Source organism: Mastigoproctus giganteus, chromosome 4 (genome assembly GCF_048544385.1).
Source record: "Mastigoproctus giganteus isolate SK-2022 chromosome 4, ASM4854438v1, whole genome shotgun sequence".
Lineage (NCBI taxonomy): Eukaryota > Metazoa > Arthropoda > Arachnida > Uropygi > Thelyphonidae > Mastigoproctus > Mastigoproctus giganteus.
Window position 1 is genome coordinate 91,902,693 of NC_143578.1, and position 18,373 is coordinate 91,921,065.

The following is an 18,373-nucleotide window of genomic DNA, read 5'->3' on the forward strand; positions in this document are numbered from 1 at the left end:
ACATTAAGGAACCATTCTTCATCAGGGCTCTCCCCAATTCCATTAACAATGACCTGGGACATGTTTTCAAAAATATCTCTTGGTACAAGCTCCCCTGAACCACATATGCTGGCTCCCACATTCAGCACAACAAAACCAACAGGCAGATCAAGTAAGACTAACACAGACACTCTTACCAGCCAAGCAGTTTTCAGCTACAGAAACTGCCAACACAACCAAAAACGTTCCACTAAGACAATCCAATCATATAGCTGCCAGAAATAGCAAAGTTTCTTCTTCATTATCTTCTTCTGCAGCATGAGGAACATCCCTTTCACTTCTGGTTTATTGGTTCCACATGTACAGGTGCCACTTATTCAAACAGCAATCAGCATCACTTACTGCATGTGATAACCATATAAATCTCAGCTTGCTCTGCATTCCCTTACCCCCTTTGTGGCATTGCATTATTTAAAAGAACGTATTTATGAACTTGAGTCCTTTTCTTTGGTTTGTTTAAGTTATTTCCTTATTTACTTAATCATTTATAATGTGTTTTCTAAGTTGTTTAGAGTACATTTTTCATTGTTGAAGTAAACAGAAAATTTAGCTTTTACAAAACATCTGATTTATTAATAAATATAATTTTAATACATTTGTTTAGAGTACATTTTTCACTGTTAAAGTAAACAGAAATTTTAGCTTTTACAAAACTTCTGATTTATTAATAAATATAATTTTAATAGTTATTCCTGGTGTTTCCTGTGTTTCTGCATAATCTCCACTGGAGATGTCTAAACTAGCATGTAACTTGCTGTAATAAACTTGCATTAAATCAACATGCATTGCAAAATGCCTTTATCATCTAAACACCATCAATTTATTTGTCATGGTTCATTTTGCACATATGAATATGGTGCTGTTTCTTGTATTCTGTCTATCTTGTGAAGTCCTCTGACCGTTTGGTCATCCCGGAGTATAAACAGAAAATTTATTTATTTATTTATTACTAATTGGTCATTCAATTCAAGTACCATCCCTTCAGAAACATGCAAGTCCCACTCCAATATTACACCTCTTGAACAAGTTTAAGGAATTGAGGAAATCCGGTAATTGCTAATCCTGCAAACTTTGTTAGTTTCAGTATTTCTCCAATTGTTGTTTCCATATTAAAAGTTCCTTGGATTATAAATGCTTTATCATTTATGGAGAGTCACTTGTGGCCTGCAAACTTTTTTTTTTTTTTTATTAAAGAGAGAAATAATTTCCCATTGCTCAACCTGTTCTGGAATGCATTACCAACAATGAATGACTGAAGGTAATGTGCCAAAGCCATTTAAAACTACTTGAAGAACAGTAGCCTGACCCACTGGAACTCCTTTTTGACCAAGTGATCTTTTTGCACCCAAGTTACCAGCCCCTCCAAGGTAAAGCAATAGTGCCAGTGAGAAACAAGTAGAGATTAGTAAGGGCTAGTAACCAAACTATCAAAAAATAAAAATAACTTTCCTTTCTTGCTCTCTTTAAGTACTTTTTAAGAGTTGCTGCTTTCAGAAATAAGGAGATTTAATAAAAGCTAAAATGCGAAAATTTATTTTTATTTTGTTACACAGAGCATTAATAAAACTACAATAAATAAATTGTAGTTTTATTTATTTATTGTAGTTTTATTAATGCTCTGTGTAACAAAATAAAAATAAATTTTCGCATTATGAATCCAGAGCACGTAGGCCTGTTTTATTATTAAAAGCTAAAATGTAAACCAAACTAGTGTACATAATCTCTTAAAAATTGCAGCTGAGGCCCGAAGATATTCAATTACACAAATTACTTGGCACAAGGGGTTGGCAGTCAAGATACATAGTTTGTAATTGGAATTTGTAGGCATAAAACACACTTACTGATGAGCATTATGATGTGACCAATTATAGGAAGGAGTTTATCCAACCAACCTTAATTATTATAATGCTCAAAATCTGACTCATTATACAGTATGGCAATTGGAAAAATAAGACTGATGCTAGAAAAAAGAATAATGATCCATGTATGAATCAACTAACCTTGGTTTATTCAAAATAATTTCCTCTCACGTTCACACCCTGCATGCAACAATCACGAAGTGACTGGAATAACTGGTAGAATGCTGCGTCTTGTATATTGTTCTCATCACAGCTCTTTGAATGGTGTCAACATCACGAAAATAACAGCCTTTCAGTGGTGCCTTGAGCTTTGCATGAGGCTAAGTTTGGCGAATACAGTGGGTGCAACAGTATGTGGACATGTGTTTTTGTAAAGGACGGCTCCTAGAACATGAGTTCATCTCTGCCTCGTATCTCTGTGAAGATCAGTATCACTACAAACAGGCCAGATGTGTGACGTAGGTTTGTGTGTATTATGTGTGTGTTCTGTTCTGGCCTCTTGGCTATCCAGAAGCATCAGTCACCTGACACAGTATGCAGAATTTGAGGCAAAAACTCCCAAACAATGCAAGCTTTGTAGCTCGTAACACTTTGGGCATTGGACACCAACTCTTTTTGCACAATTCACTTGTTATTTTTCTTGTTAATTATGGGTGATGTCTCATCACCCATAATGACTGAATTCAGGAAATTGGGTTTGCTTTCATTGGCCACAATGAGTTCTCTGCAGCATTCAACTCATACCTGTCATTGACTGTCTGTTAATGAACATGGAACAAACCAGGCATAGACCTTCGTTTTCTTCAAATCCTGGATTATTATTTGTTGAATGGTTTCCTTATTAATGCACAGATCTTCTTAAATCATTTGGAGCATTGCACATCAGTCATTGGTAATGAGTTTCCACACCTTTTCAATCAACTCTGGTGTTAGAACCATTTTTGCTAAGCCTGGATGTTTGTCGTCTTCCAGTGATTCTCTTCCACGGGCGAAACGTTTATGCCACTCAAACACATATGCACAAGACAGACAATTCTCTCCACACACTTGCTTCATCATTTGAAATGTTTCCATGGCACTTTTGTCCAATCAAACACAAAGCTTGATATTTGCTCTTTATTCCATTGTCCCTCCAAAACACAGACATGATGTGCAGTTCAGCTCACACTACATTCTAAAATGGCAGCAATTTCTGCCGAACTTGACTGCTGTGCTCGAGGAATAATTACTCTTTAATTTCATATTTATTTCTAGTAGATGACAGCATGAGCACTTGTCTCATAATACCAGTCTTGTTTTCCAATTGCTGCACTATGCAAAAATACAAAAGATCTTAGTATATGGTACATGGATAGCCCCAAATCAGTGAAAGCATAATTACAAGTGAGCAAAAATAAAAAATGTGCACAAGTTGATTATATTTTTTTAAAAAATTAATTCCACATTTTAAGCCCACTGAATACTTCATTGGCAACATGTAGCAGCCTGAAACTCATGATTACTAAATACCACTGTCAAAAATATATATATAAAGCACACACTAACACTCTGAATAGTCAATATTTAAATAAAAAAAAAAAACTTTTCATTCTCTCAAAATACCTGGCTAAGGTAAAAAGAGAACATGTTTACTTTCAGCTATGAAAACAAAACATTTCATAAGAGTTTTAATGTTTATTTTAAATATGTAATATACAGCAGACTCTCGATTTACCGGGACACTTCAAGACTCCAAATAAAAAAAAAAAAAAAAAAACAACCAAAAATCATAAAATTCAAGTAATAACTAGAACCTGCCACTAAAAAAAAAATTAAAAAAAAGGAGAAGAAATGTTTAGTTTGTTTTAGTGTGTTGCATGGATTGTTGTGTTCCGTTGCACTGCAAAAAAACAAATTTTGTTTCGTTATTTATGTTAGGGATGCGAAATTTATTTTTTATAGTAAATATTTTTTTTTTGTTTAGAAATGGCAAAAATGATGGATAAACACAAAAGAGTTGCACTTTCAGTTAAACAAGACTTGAAAAAGGTGCATCCGTTAAATCTCTAACGAACCATTATAATGTTGATGACCAAACCATATGCAACATCACAAAAAATAAAGGGAAGCTATTAGATTTAAAATAGACATTGAAAAGAATAAAGGGAAGCATCGTATTGGACACGCAAGTAGTGTGTGGCAAGTTTTTTTTCGTTTTTTATCTATTGCCATATTTTTTATGTAGGTTGCTGAACATTTTTTCGATACAGTAAGTCCCCGACTTACGCAACTACAGATCTATGTAAAAAATTTTTTTTCACTCTTTTTTTTTTTTTTAGATTGTAAAATTAAAAAAAAAAAATAAATAAATAATAATAATAAGTAATCAATAACAACGATCGTGGCACGCACAAATGCCACAAGTGAGATACGGAGTAACAAACAAAAAAATAGGAAAGAAGAAAAGATTCTTAATTTATTTATGGTTTTTTTTTTTATATGACTGAAGAATTCTGTGAAGGGGATGCACACTTCAACATAATAACGTAAAAACACACACAATTGAAGCTATAGGTATTGACACAAATACAATAAGATAGAGTTTAATACCTGTTTATAATTAGATGCACGAACAGAAAGCCCAGTAACCCGGGAAGTGCAAATTGTTTTTGTTTTATGGAAGTGACCTCCAGAAATGTGCTTTAGTAAAATGTGAGCTTTCGCCTTAACCCTGTGAAGTTCTTTACAGAAAATTTCATTTTGACCGTTATCATGGTACCGACTAACAGAATAATTACAGCGGTACTAGTAAATCTACCAAGATAAGGAAAGCGATCGATTTGGATCAGAAAATTAAACTAATAAGAATGTATGAAAATGGTCAAACCTTAACAAGTACCATGCTGAACTCAGATTTGTCAATAATAATATAGTAGCAATATGTTATTAGTCATTCCCGAGTTACATAAAACTCAACGAAGTAAGAAGTTGCGTCTTACGTTATTATTACGTATGTCAAGGACATCTGTATTTTTGGATTAACCGTGAAATCGATTATCCAGGATTTGTTTTTTACCATCTGTCCCGGAAAATCAAGAGTCTACTGTATAACAATGCAAGTTTTAATGTTTATTAATTAATAATTATTAAACAAATAAGTTAAAATTCAATATAAGTGGGGCACATGCACTTAAACAGATAACCATATATTTAAATCTAGTCAATACATATGTATTGTGCAAACTTAATATAACCTTATAACCTGCCCTACCAGAATATTAGAAAACATATACAATAGCATGAATATCCACATTTATTGATGATGACAGTGCTAGCAATTCTGAGTGGCACTGATTTAAACAGGTGTACACAGGTAATGTCATCTCATTCCTGTTCAAGAATGACCTTAGACCCAATCAGATTCATTGTTTACTGTGGTTTACCTCAGATGTGTTGTTCCAGATTTTTTTTTTGATTTGGTAGTTTGTTGGCGCATCGGCTTCTGTGGCCATATTGCACCTCCCAAGGTTTTTGCAGTACTTTGATCCAAGCCCGAGGCAGGAATCGAACCCGCGACCTTTGGGTTGCCGGGCAGGTACTTTACCTGCTCGGCTAGCACGGTCGGTGTTGTTCCAGATGATATCACAGATTCTCAGTTGCTATGCGTGAATTGTTCTCAGTTGTTATTATCACATTGGATTCACACATAGCAACTGTACATAACCATACCTACACAACTTACCACATGAGATTTTCATCTTGAAACAGTTTGTTGCCATCCAACAAACTGTTTCAAGTATGCCAGCATTATGGGATGAATCTAGTCTCAAAGAATATTCAGTTATACCATCCAGATGACAGGGCACTCCAGAATATGAGGATATATTGACAAAAAAAAAAAAAAAATAATAATAATAAAATTAAAATTCCCCATGAGGAAAACTACCACTAACAAGCTACACAGCAGACAGGTGCATTCGGTATTCACTGCTTCATACAACCTCCTCACGGATCCATCAAACGCAAGATAATGTGAACCCATGTTTCTCCAACAACAAACATCTTTCTAATGCTCAAGCATAGTCACTGTCATTCCCAGAACCACTACAAACAGATTGCCACAAAGCACTATAGCAATCTACATATCTCATTATCTTGAGCTGCATGCTGTGCTGGTGAAAACAACTTAACTTCCTATCATCCAGTATTGAAGATTCTGATGAATGGCTGCAATGCAGCTTTGGATTTTTGCATACATGGTGGGCCAAACATCTGCAGTCCCCATCAAGGACTATGTTCTTCCAATCAAACCATGTTGCTGGTTTTGTAGTAGTCACGGATTTAAGACTCTAGACACTTGTCTGTAACAATGCTGTCAATATACGAGCCCCCCCTATGATAGTCTCCTTCCTTCCTTCCTTCCTTCTTCTCTCTCTCTCTCTCTCTCTCTCAACGTTATCAATTTCACTAGCTTTTCGCATGGTACAAGTGTAATGGCTCCAGGGAAGCAATACATTCTTCTGAGAAGTCTGCTACCCACATCGTAGGATATCTGATTTGCTTACAAATTAAGGCACAAGAATATCAGAACACTGGATTCTCTAATGAGTTGGTAGAGTAGTGTACTTCTATTAACTTTTAATTGAAAAATTACAATATTATACACACCTTCACCTCATAATAATGAACTCCATAGGTTGGAAGGCTTTCAACTATACTGACATAACTGAAAAGTAATATTAAAAATTAGAATTATGTTTATATTATCAAATTATTAACTGCTTTCTACACTAAATATAATTTCTGCAACAAAAACAATTGACAATGTGACAAATTAGATGTTCCATTTATTAGATGACACAAATCCAATTTTTTTTCTTTTTCTTTTTTGGAAAAAAGATGCATAATCTAGGCATAACAAGTTATCACAGATCAGAACACAAGTCAATTTCATGATTACATATTTTTAATGAAAGGCGACAGCCTATATCAAGCATGTCAAAGCTATGGCCATTATGTGGCCTAAGGCCATGCAGGCAGCTCTAGATATTGTGTATTCTGGGTGACAAAATATAGTTTCCTAATGACATCTGTTGTTAGTAATATTTCCTTTTTATCTATTTCTTTCTTGTGAATATTCAACTTGTTAAATACTCAACATGAGTATTTAACAATATTATTACAACTATGTAATAGGAATGTTTTCAGTATCATGTAATGTGTTGTAATTCTGTGTTCAATTATTAAACTGTAAACATAAATGCTGGTCCAAAAAAGAAATCCTATTTTTAAAAATAAATATTAGGGGGAAGGAACTGTTCTTTCCCATGTGGGCAGCACACTTTAGCATTTTATTTGTTTTGGACCCTAGCCAAAAATAAAAGTTGGATGTCTCTGAGTGGGCACCCCAGTTAACTTCAATAATGATTTAAAAAGAGTAAAGCTTCTGTAAAATGCTGACAATGTACAGCATCATACATATAGTACAGTTAATGTGAAATGCACAATTTCATCCATTTTACTATTTATTAAAACCTTCTTTAAATCAACTACCACAGATGCTGTCCAATAAATTATCATAGAGCCTTATCCATTAACTCTGTATCAGTTCTGGCTGTCTCAGAACACTGGATATTAATGGTGATTTTTAACCCCCCCCCAATGTAGATATAATTTATAATATTCCCATTAACCCTGTGTTAGTTGATTCATCCCCACACAACTAACGGCATTTTCTGCTCTACCTACTCCATTCACATAATTGAAACTCCTAATACCTGTTATTGAAAATGTTTCCTTGGATTGTCTGCAGAAAACTCAAGAAATGCCTGTTAATTAGGAAAATTGCATCTGAAAGTAGTGTTGTGGTTTAATAAATTTTGATTCTGTTGTAACATAAAATTTAAATATCATATCTATGTAATGCTTCATTATCTATTATGATTGTGGCATACGTTTTCCTTATTGAAAGCTTTTTGTTTTCTTGCTCTTAAAATATGAAGAGATTCAAGTGTTAATTTTTTATATTGAATCAATATCATTATCAGTTACATTACTCTTAAGCTATATTATTATAATCTCATTTAAATTAAAAATCTGAAATTGTCAATAAACAATGAATTAAATGAAGCAGTAATTAAAACAATGATATATTAATATTTAAAAAAGGCATTAATAGTAATCACAGAGATGTATGCTAATTGTTGACCTGGCAAAACCAATTACGTTTCACATAAAACCTGTGAAGAATTTACAGAACTGATGGCAAAAAATTTTTGAAAAAGTGATGGTTTCTGAAATTCGAGAAGCAAAATATTTTTCTGTTATTGTTGATTCAACCCCTGACATTAGCCACATTGATCAATTAGTGTTTATTATAAGATACACGTCACAAAATGGTATCATCAAAGAACGATTTCTAGGTTTCCTTCCTATAGAAATGGTGGTCGACCATATATATATGTGTGTGTATTATTTGTAGGGGTCCGCAAACTTTTTTGATTTTTGAAAGGGTTCATAGATCGGGAACCACTGCTATAGAACATCACAATGCCGAATACATAAAAAAGATTATTTTAAAAACATTAGGATATTTATTAATTGATATTACAAACTGCAGAGGACAAAGTTACAACAATGCTTCAAATATGGCAGGAAAGTATTCAGCCAAGAATTCAGGCAGTAAAGTATTCAGCCAGACTGAAGCAACACAGTTCTACTGCATTTTATGTACCATGTACTAGCCACTCTCTAAATAACTGGAACTAACACAACTGAATCTTGTTCTACTGCAGCACATAATTTCCACTTTATACAAAATTTATATAATCTTTTTTCTGCTATCCCAAGAAGATGAATAGCTTTAAACCAATATTTAGGAAGAAATTCACTAACATTGAAAAATTTAAGCGATACAAGATGGTCTGCTAGGGCTAATGCTGTCTCAGCTCTTCAAAATGGTTATAAATTAATAAAAGAAGCCTTAATTAATTTGTCAAGTGAACATGAAAGATCGATAGCATGTCTAGAATGTACTAAATTAATAATAAAAAAATTGTTTAGTATGAAACTGCATTACTTACTGTCCTCTAGGATAAAATATTAAATAAAACAGGTAAATCGTTACAAGATTCTGCAATAAATTTACTGCATAGTTCTGATCTTTTGAAATCATTACATGGAAATATTTTGTATATAAATCAAAACGAATTTAATATTATTGAAATAGAAGGTAAAATTAACTGACGAATGACAATACAAAGATTAAAAAAAGATAATGAAGTAATTTTAGAAGGGAAAGAGATGTTTATTATCAATACATTCAATGTCGTTTGTGATAGATTAACCACTGAAATAAATACACGAACAGTAGTATACACCAATATTTCAGATACTTGCAAAATATTTATAAATCTTGATTTAGAAACTGAATTAAACACTAATATCGATAAATTAATAAGTATATATAAAAATGACATTGACTCGGAAAAGTTTAAAGATGAAGTTATTCAATTTTTACTGTTTATTGTCAATTTGCTGAACATGTGATGACCCGCCAAAGCTGTGTGGCTGGTCATCATACCTTCATGGGCTGCTGCAACACAGAGTTTAGTAAATATTTCGTAGTATTACAACATCTGTATTTAAAAAGATCAGTAAAAATAATTGGGGTTTTTTTTGGATAAGTTCCTGAAACAAGCAGTCTTCCTCTATAAACAGGGTTTATATATATATATCCATTTTAGATCACAAGAGAAAAACAAAACTATGACTGTCAAAGTATCAATAAACATTCAGTATATATTTACTTAGCATTTATTACTCACAGACAGAACAGGAATACCTGTGAGACAACCAAGTAGACAGGGTAATTAAGAATTTAAACAGATAAAACAAAATGAAACCAAAACTAAAGTACTATGTAACAGGTATGAAAAACTGCACAAGAGTGCATGATCCCAAAATTAAATTTAGTAGCATAACAGACAAAACTAGAAACTAGCATAAGAAACACTGTAGCATTTGTATGCTATATCAATCACAGAAGGCTGGAAAGAAGTTTTGCACAACAAAGAACATTGAAATGGCACAACTGCAATTTCAATGTTCTTTGTAAAAAACTGACAACAAAACTGTCTTAACTAGGAGAAATTTCAAAACATCCCCCTCCCATTTCTTCTTCCCCAGACTCTATTTCTGCCCCGTACAATAGTGCAGATATATTACAGTCAGTTTTTATTCATTTCACAAAATAAAATTAATTTTGTAATAACACATACTTACTTCACTATTGCTGCACCTCTTGACTGACCAGATAATTTCTTATAATGTCCTATTACTTTTTCCTCACTACAAAAAAAAAATTGATACATTTTATACTTATATAAATGTATTCTTTAATAGAGTGTAAAACAGTTAAAAAAATAAAAATGTTCTGTTTGTACTCCAAGTAACACCATACATATCAGAGAAGTTACACCCAGCCACTTCACAAGGATATTAACATTAATGGTATTTTGCACAATTCTCTTCTAATCACTGTATCTGCCAGTGGTTACAACAGAGATGTTCTTGAAATCCCATTGGCAATCCTCAATACCAGGTGTGGAATGTAGGATCTGATTTTGTTTTTAAGCTTTGGTCTATGTCATAATTGTGTTCTTTCATAGGAAAGTTCCAGGAAACACGGCCTATACAAAGAATCCTTCATTATTAACATAACCAGCAATATTAAAATTAGCATTAGTAAAGGAAAATGATGCAAGAAAGCAAGATTATATAGCATCAGTCAAAAGGAAAAAAAAAAAAAAAAAAAAAAATTCTCATATCATCCATCAACTTGCTCCAAATGTTTGTCTAGTTCTGCCTTGAACCTATTTAAGCTATCAACTTCTACGACAGATGGAAGTTTGTTCCAGCAATCAACCACCCGCTGGCTAAAGGCAAACTTCCGCACATCTATCCTACAACTGTCTTTTCTCAATTTGAATTTATGCCCTCTAAGGCGATTATTCTGAGCAAGAGGAAGAATCCATCCGCATTAAACATGCTCAAACCATTCAAGGCTTTATACACCTCACAGGTGCCTAGTCTCCAGACACTGTAATTTGGAAAACTTAAACCTTTCTATGTAAGACCAACCCTTTTTTCCATTCACTAATCTTGTTGCCCTTCTCTGTACTCATACTAGCAGCTCTACATCCTTAAAATGAGACCTCCAGACCTATATACAGTAACTCAAGGTGCAGCCTGACCAATGCCTTATACAAGGGGATAATCATCTCCTTATTCCTGCTAGAAAAATTCCTGTATATCATTGACAAGACACCATGAGCTACTCTTGCAGACCACCTGCACTGCTCAGAAAACTTCATATCTGCCTGCACAATTACCCCCAGGTCCTTTTCATTCTCTACCACTGTCAATTTAGTAACGCACACAGTTGATACATTACTCCGAAGTTACTGCTTCCCACATGCATTTACTTTACATTTGTCAATATTAAACTTCAGTTACCACCTCTCAGCCCATCTGTTCAACTTTTCTAGATACTGTTGCAGCAGCAGCATACTGTCATTTTAGTGTCATTAACAACCCTGTCAACTTTCGTATCATCTGCAAACTTGGACATTAAGCCTGATATACCATCATCAATATCATTTATAAATACAGAAAACAACAATGGACCAACACTGAACCCAGAGGGACTCCACTAATAACATTAGTCCACAAAGAGCAGTGTCTATTGATTACCACTCTCTGCTCTTCTCCTACTTAACCATCCCTTTATCCATAGCAGCAATTTGCCTCCAATGCCACACTGCTCCAATTTGTGCAGCAGTCTTCCATGTGCAACAGTATCAAAAGCCTTTCTAAGATCCATATCAAAACTATTCTTTGCATCCAGTTCCTTTGTGACCACATCATAGTATCCAATCAAATCGGTCAGACAAGACTTCCCCTTAACAAACCCATGCTGTGTTCAAGCTATAACTGAAGTCTTGTCTAGATAATCCTGCAGTGCTTCTTTAACCAGTGCCTCCATTAATTTCCCTGGAACAGAAGTTAAACTAACAGGTCTGTAATTACTTGTGTTGCCCTTTGATCCTCCCTTGTGAATTGGAGTCACATTTGCACATCTCCAGTCCATGGGTACCTCCCCTGAGTCCAAGGAAGCTCTCATAACTATGGGTAAGGATTTACTTACTGCCTTGGCTGCCTCCTTTAATATAACTGGATAGATTCCATCCACCCCAGGTGCCTTTCTTATGTTTATCTTCAACAATTCCTCCTCCACTTTGCTCTCAGTTATTACAAAATCATCTAGCTCACTGCCAGAGTTTAATTCACCTCTGGCAGTCCTCTCCCTGAATAACTCCTCATGTGTGAATGTAGATGCAAAATACTAATTAGTTTGTTGGCTAGATGAGCAGGATCATCAACAGTTGAACCATCGATATCAAGTGGACCAATCTGAGTCATCCCCTTTCTCCTAGAGTTTATATACGTAAAGAACTCTTTGCTGTTCTTCTTTGAATCCTTTGCCAAGGATTTCTCGTAATCTGCCTTTGACTGCCTAAATTCCTTTGTGACTTGGTTACAGACCAGCTTATATCTATCGTAGGCTTCCATGTCACCTGTTAATTTATATATATATCCCATGCATTTTTCTCCTCTGCCACATGTCTCATTAGTTCATCTGACATCCATTTAGGCCTGAACCTTGAATATTAACTGAAACAAACGATTGCAGATAAACATTAACCTCATGCATGTTTTCAAAGGCAGCATTACAACAGATTACAAACACAAATAGAAACCATAACAATTATATCTTGAAAAATGAACCTGTCTGTTCCCTTCCTAACATAATCTTGAACCTACCCACACAATTAAGACGTTCACAAAGATTAGCCATCAAACAGATGTCTAATTCTACAGCATCCAAACCCCTATTCGTGTGCGCACACGCGCACGCTCTCGCTCGCTCTCTCTCTCTCTCTCTCTCATTCAAAAAACTTAGTTTGGGAGTACAGTACAGAACATAAAACTAATTGAAACCACTGTCTTGTTATGTAAGGCTGATGGCACTGTAAGAACAGCATTACAGGAAAGTATTCATGGCTATTTATTTAAGTTTACTTTTATTCAATTTATTAAAATTTAATCATTAATTAAATTATTAACAGATTTAAAAATTACTTAAACTTCTGAAATTAATCTTCACCTGATGTTCATTAATATCTACCTGTTGACTAACTCTGGATCTATTACACATATAATTACTATAGACCTAACAAGTAAAAAATTTATAACCAAATTAATAACTATGTAAATGACGTCACCATAATTTACCTGTTATGCTGTCAGTCACTTGAAGAAGTGACTGTAAAGACAGGTTTAAGTGCTCAGTTTTCACCAATTTTCATTTCTTGATATACCTATGCAGCATACCACTATAATAATATATAAGAAATACAGTGGGAGCCATAACATCCGATGGTAATTTATTCCACAAAACCCATTTACGCTGAAAATACTGAAGTTGAAACCTGCAACACTGATTTCCTGTAATTCATTCTAAACTCTTGACAGGCATCCCCAACAACACACAAAATAGTATTTCGTACATGTTATACTTGATTTTATATTAAAAATGAGTGTTTTATAAAGATTATTTAATAAATAGTTATAAAACATCTTAAAATAAAAAACAAACAATAAATTAGCATTTAGCTTAGACTTGAAGTGCCGGGATGATGAAATTAATGATGGTGTGACTAGATCCGGCATCATGTGTCTTTTCAGTCTTTTGCTGCTGCTGGCAAAAAAAAAAAAAAAAAAAACTGTCCAAAGTGGACTGTCTTTGACAACTTTTTTGTAGCTACCTGAAGTAAGAAATGACTTCTTCCATTTTGCACATCACGAGTTCAGTGTTTTCAATATTAGGGTGTTTTTTTACCACTTGTCCTAAATGCTCCCAACAAGAAATGACAGTCTCCAACTCTTCAGCTGACATTTTTTGGGTGTCTTCTTCCTCCTCTCCAGTGTCACTCTCCATAATTTTCTTCAACTCTTGTAGCTCCTCTGTTGTTAGCTCATGCCCACAAGCATCAATAAGGTCCTCCACATCCTCTTTGTCAACCCCCAGACCCACTGATTTACCAAGAGTGACAATATCATTTATCAAACCACGATCAACTTCAAATCTTCCAAAGTTATAAATGATTAAATGCCAGACGTTTTTCCAGGCTGAATTTAAGCACCTGGTGGAAACATCATTCTAAGCACTTATGATCAGCCTCATACAGTCCAGCATGTTGAACTTCGACCTCCAAAAATCTTTGAGGGTGATATTTTCACTAAAGGTTGCTGCAAAACCACTTGCAAACATTTCCTTTGTATATGTTTTCTTGAAATTTGCAATCACTTGCTGGTCCATTGGTTGAAGAAGAGGAGTGGTGTTGGGTGGCAAAAATTTGACTTGAACAAAGTTAAATTGTGCCTCAGGAGATTGAACAAGGTTGGGATTGTGGCCGGGTGCATTATCCAGGAAGAGCAGTGCTTTCACAGGAAGCTTATTTTTGTCAAGATAACTCTTTGCTGAAGGACAGATAACTTCAACCGCCCATTCATTGAAGACATATCTTGTAACCCAAGCATTTCTGTTACTGCACCAAAACACATAGTCTTATAGTTTTAATTACGCTGGTTATTTTTATTTTAATTTATATAAACAGTTTTTGTAGCTATACGTAATACTTTATAAAACCGTTATTTCGTTCAAATATTGCAGGCATTGTTTTTGTATATAGTGATAGGGAATTCAAATTTTTTAATTGAGGTAGCTAGGTAGCTCTAACGTATAATTATAGAAACAGTAATACGCTTCACTGTTTCTATTAGATAGCGTAGTATTGACATTTAATTAATTTAATTTATTGATTTTATTAATTTAAAGTATCATGCCCCAAACTAGAGCAGCAAAGCAACGGGCACAAAGTGGCAGGAGTGCTGTGACTCAGGGGAGAACTGAGAGGGGCGATTCTCCAACGCATCACAGCCTAAAAAAATGTGCAACTTGTGAAATGTTTGCCGAACTATCTGGAACGGAACATGATATTGCCATGGGGGATGTCTTTGTGTGTGCGCGATGTAAGGAGTGTAAGGAAATCGGGCGACAACTCAGCGTTGTTATGGGCCTATAGTTTGAAGGACAGGGTGGATGCCCTCGAAAGATCTAAATTGAGAGGCCCATCAGGCTCTCAGCTGCCCACATCAATGTTGGTCATCAAGCAACACAGCGGCAACCCCCAAGGCAGAATGCGCTGATCCCTCAGGAACTAGTAGTTGCTGGTGACTATTGTCAGGGAAATGGAAAACATCCTTTGTAAAAAGGATAGGTGGAACAGGACCATGGTATGTCTGCCAGGGGCAAAGGTTGATGACGTTGTAGAGCAGATATCATCTTTTAAGGGCACAAAAGGTGATATAGTTGTACACGTTGGCACTAATGATATCAAGAGTAGGAGACTGGCAGAATTAATTAACAAGTACAGGTCACTGATGAAAAAAAGCCGTGAATTATGGTTGAATTTGAAAGTGTCTGCAATTCTGCCCAGACACGATAGGAGAGAGTATATGATGAGAGCCTTGTCGATCAATTCGGCTCTGGAAAGATTGTGCAAGACTCAAGGGATAGAATTTTTTTCAGCCTGGACTGTACTTGTTAACAGGAGAGACTGCTTCTACAGGGATGGGATACACTTAAATAGAAAGGGTGCAAGAATATTTGCTGATGCTATTGAGGCAGTGTTGGGTGGGTCGGAAAACTGATAGCTTGGGGGGGGATACAAGGACTAATAGTTTAACAGTAGCCATAGGCAGAGGTGAAGGTAATTCTTGCACAACTTCTATTAGAATAAGTAGCGACCTGGAGCGAGGGGTGTTGGGGGTTTCAGGGACGGGTGGCAGTCATCGTGAAACAGGTGGGTATATGTGATATGTTAGAGTAACTCAGAATAAGAACAGGTGCATGTATACCAATGCTAGAAGTATAGTAAATAAATTTGATGAATTTGAAGTGTTGGTCAAGACATCAAAGGCGGATATTGTTGGGATATCAGAGACATGGTGTCACACTGATATAAGGAATGCCGAACTGGAATTTGGGGAGTACAATGTGTACAGAAAGGATAGACAGGATAGGAAGGGAGGAGGTGTTATGCTGTTAATTAAGAAAAACATAAAATCAAAAGAAGTGCATCCAGTTGATATAGATGAACAGTGCACTGTTGAGTCAGTTTGGTGTGACATAAGCACTGCGAAAGCAAAAATAAGAGTAGGAGTGTGTTATAGGCCTAATGACTCGAATGAGTACAATGAACAATTGTACAGAGAAATAGAATGGGCTAGTAAATCGGAATGTCTTATAATGGGAGATTTTAACTTCCCAGATATTGACTGGAACTTGTGGGTTGGGCACTCACACACTAGTCAGACTTTTGTGGATTTATTGGATGATTGTTTTCTGCAGCAGCATGTTCGAGAGGCAACCAGAGAAAGTAATACTCTTGATCTGGTTATCAGCAGTGATCATTCATGTATTAGGAATTTGCAGATTAAAGAACCACTAGGTGGCAGTGATCACAGTGTACTGACGTGGGATTTACTTAAAGATTTAATTACCATCAGGGGTAAAGGAAAGGGTTTTTGCTTCCGTAAAGGCGAGTACAGTGGTCTCCGACAGTTTTTAAATTCTGTACAGCGGGATCAACTGACGATGTTACCAACAGTAAATTCTAAGTGGGAAGCAATCAAGGTATTAATCGTGGATGCTAATAAAAGTTTCATACCTATTAAGAAATATTGTTCAAGGTTTAGGCCTAAATGGTTGTCAAATGAACTAATGAGACTCGTAACAGAGAAGAAAAATGCATGGGATGCATATAAATTATCAAGCGACTCAGAAGGCTATGGCAGATATAAGTTAATCTGTAATCAGGTCACAAAGGAGGTTCGGCAGGTGAAGGCAGATTATGAGAAATCCTTGGCAAAAGATGCTAAGAAAAACAGCAAGGATTTCTTTACTTATATAAACTCTAAAAGGAAGGGGGATGAATCTGATTGGTCCACTTGACATCGATGGTCTGACTGTTGATGATCCTGCTCAGATAGCAAACAAACTGAATGAGTATTTTGCATCTACATTCACACGTGAGGAATTATTAAGGTTTGAAAATGGCAGAAGGTTATCAAATTGTAGCAGGATACTTAATGATTTTGTAATAACTGAGAGCAAAGTGGAAGAGAATCTGTTGAAGTTAAACGTAAGAAAAGCACCTGGGGTGGATGGGATCTATCCAGTTATATTAAAGGAGGCGGCAAAGCAACTAAGCAAACCCTTAGCCATAATTATGAGAGCATCCTTGGACTCGGGGGAGGTTCCCATGGACTGGAGATGTGCAAATGTATCCCCAATTCACAAAGGGGGATCGAAGGGTGACACGAGTAATTACAGACCAGTTAGTTTAACTTCTGTTCCGGGTAAAATAATGGAGTCGCTGGTTAAAGATGCATTGCAGGATCATCTAGACAAGACTGCAGCAATAATTCAGACACAGCATGGGTTTGTTAAGGGAAAGTCTTGTCTGACAAATTTGATAGGATATTATGATGTGGTTACAAAGGAACTGGATGCAAAAAATAATTTTGATATCATATATTTGGATTTCAGGAAAGCTTTTGACACTGTTGCGCATGGAAGACAATTGTACAAATTGGAGCAGAATGGTATTAAGGGTAAGTTGCTACAATGGATAAAAGGATGGTTAAGTGCGAAAAGACAGAGGGTGGTAATCAATGGGTGCTGCTCTTCTTGGACTAATGTTATTAGTGGAGTCCCACAAGGGTCCACTGTTGTTTTGTATATTTATCAATGATATTGATGAAGGTATATCAGGCTTAATGTCGAAGTTTGCAGATGATACAAAGGTTGGCAGGGTTGTTAATGACAGTAATGGCAGTGTGCTACTGCAACAGGATCTAGACAATTTGGGCAGATGGGCTAAGAAGTGGCAACTGAAGTTTAACCTTGACAAATGCAAAGTACTGCATATGGGTAGAAGTAACCCCAGAGAAACGTACCAACTGTGTGGTACCACATTAAGAAAATGAAAAAGATCTGGGAGTAATTGTGCAGGCAGATATGAAGTTTTCTGAGCAATGCAGACAGGCTGCCAGGGCAGGTCATGGGGTTTTGTCAATGATATATAGGAATTTTGCTAGCATGGAAAAGGAGGTGATTATCCCTCTGTATAAGGCAATGGTCAGGCCACGCCTTGAGTACTGTGTACAGGTCTGGAGGCCTCATTTTAGGAAGGATGTAGATTTACTTGAGCGTGTACAGAGAAGGGCAACAAGATTGGTGAGGGGAATGAAGGGATCCTCTTATCAAGAGAGGCTTAAGTTCTGCAAATTGCAGTGGCTGGAGACTA

At 35.6% G+C, this 18,373-nt stretch overlaps 1 protein-coding gene across 5 annotated transcripts in view; it reads right to left on the minus strand.

Annotated features, from left to right (window-relative positions):
* LOC150086911 (uncharacterized) overlaps positions 1 to 18,373 on the minus strand; it is a 320,086-nt gene that overhangs the window by 134,823 nt on the left and 166,890 nt on the right. For all 5 annotated transcript variants that reach the window (XM_090372801.1, XM_090372802.1, XM_090372803.1 and 2 more), the window contains exons 8-9: positions 10,161 to 10,226; positions 6,546 to 6,603 (exon numbers count right to left, since the gene is read on the minus strand). In XM_090372801.1, the coding sequence (XP_090228927.1) occupies positions 6,546 to 6,603; positions 10,161 to 10,226 (124 nt within the window). The remainder of the gene's footprint in view (positions 1 to 6,545; positions 6,604 to 10,160; positions 10,227 to 18,373) is intronic.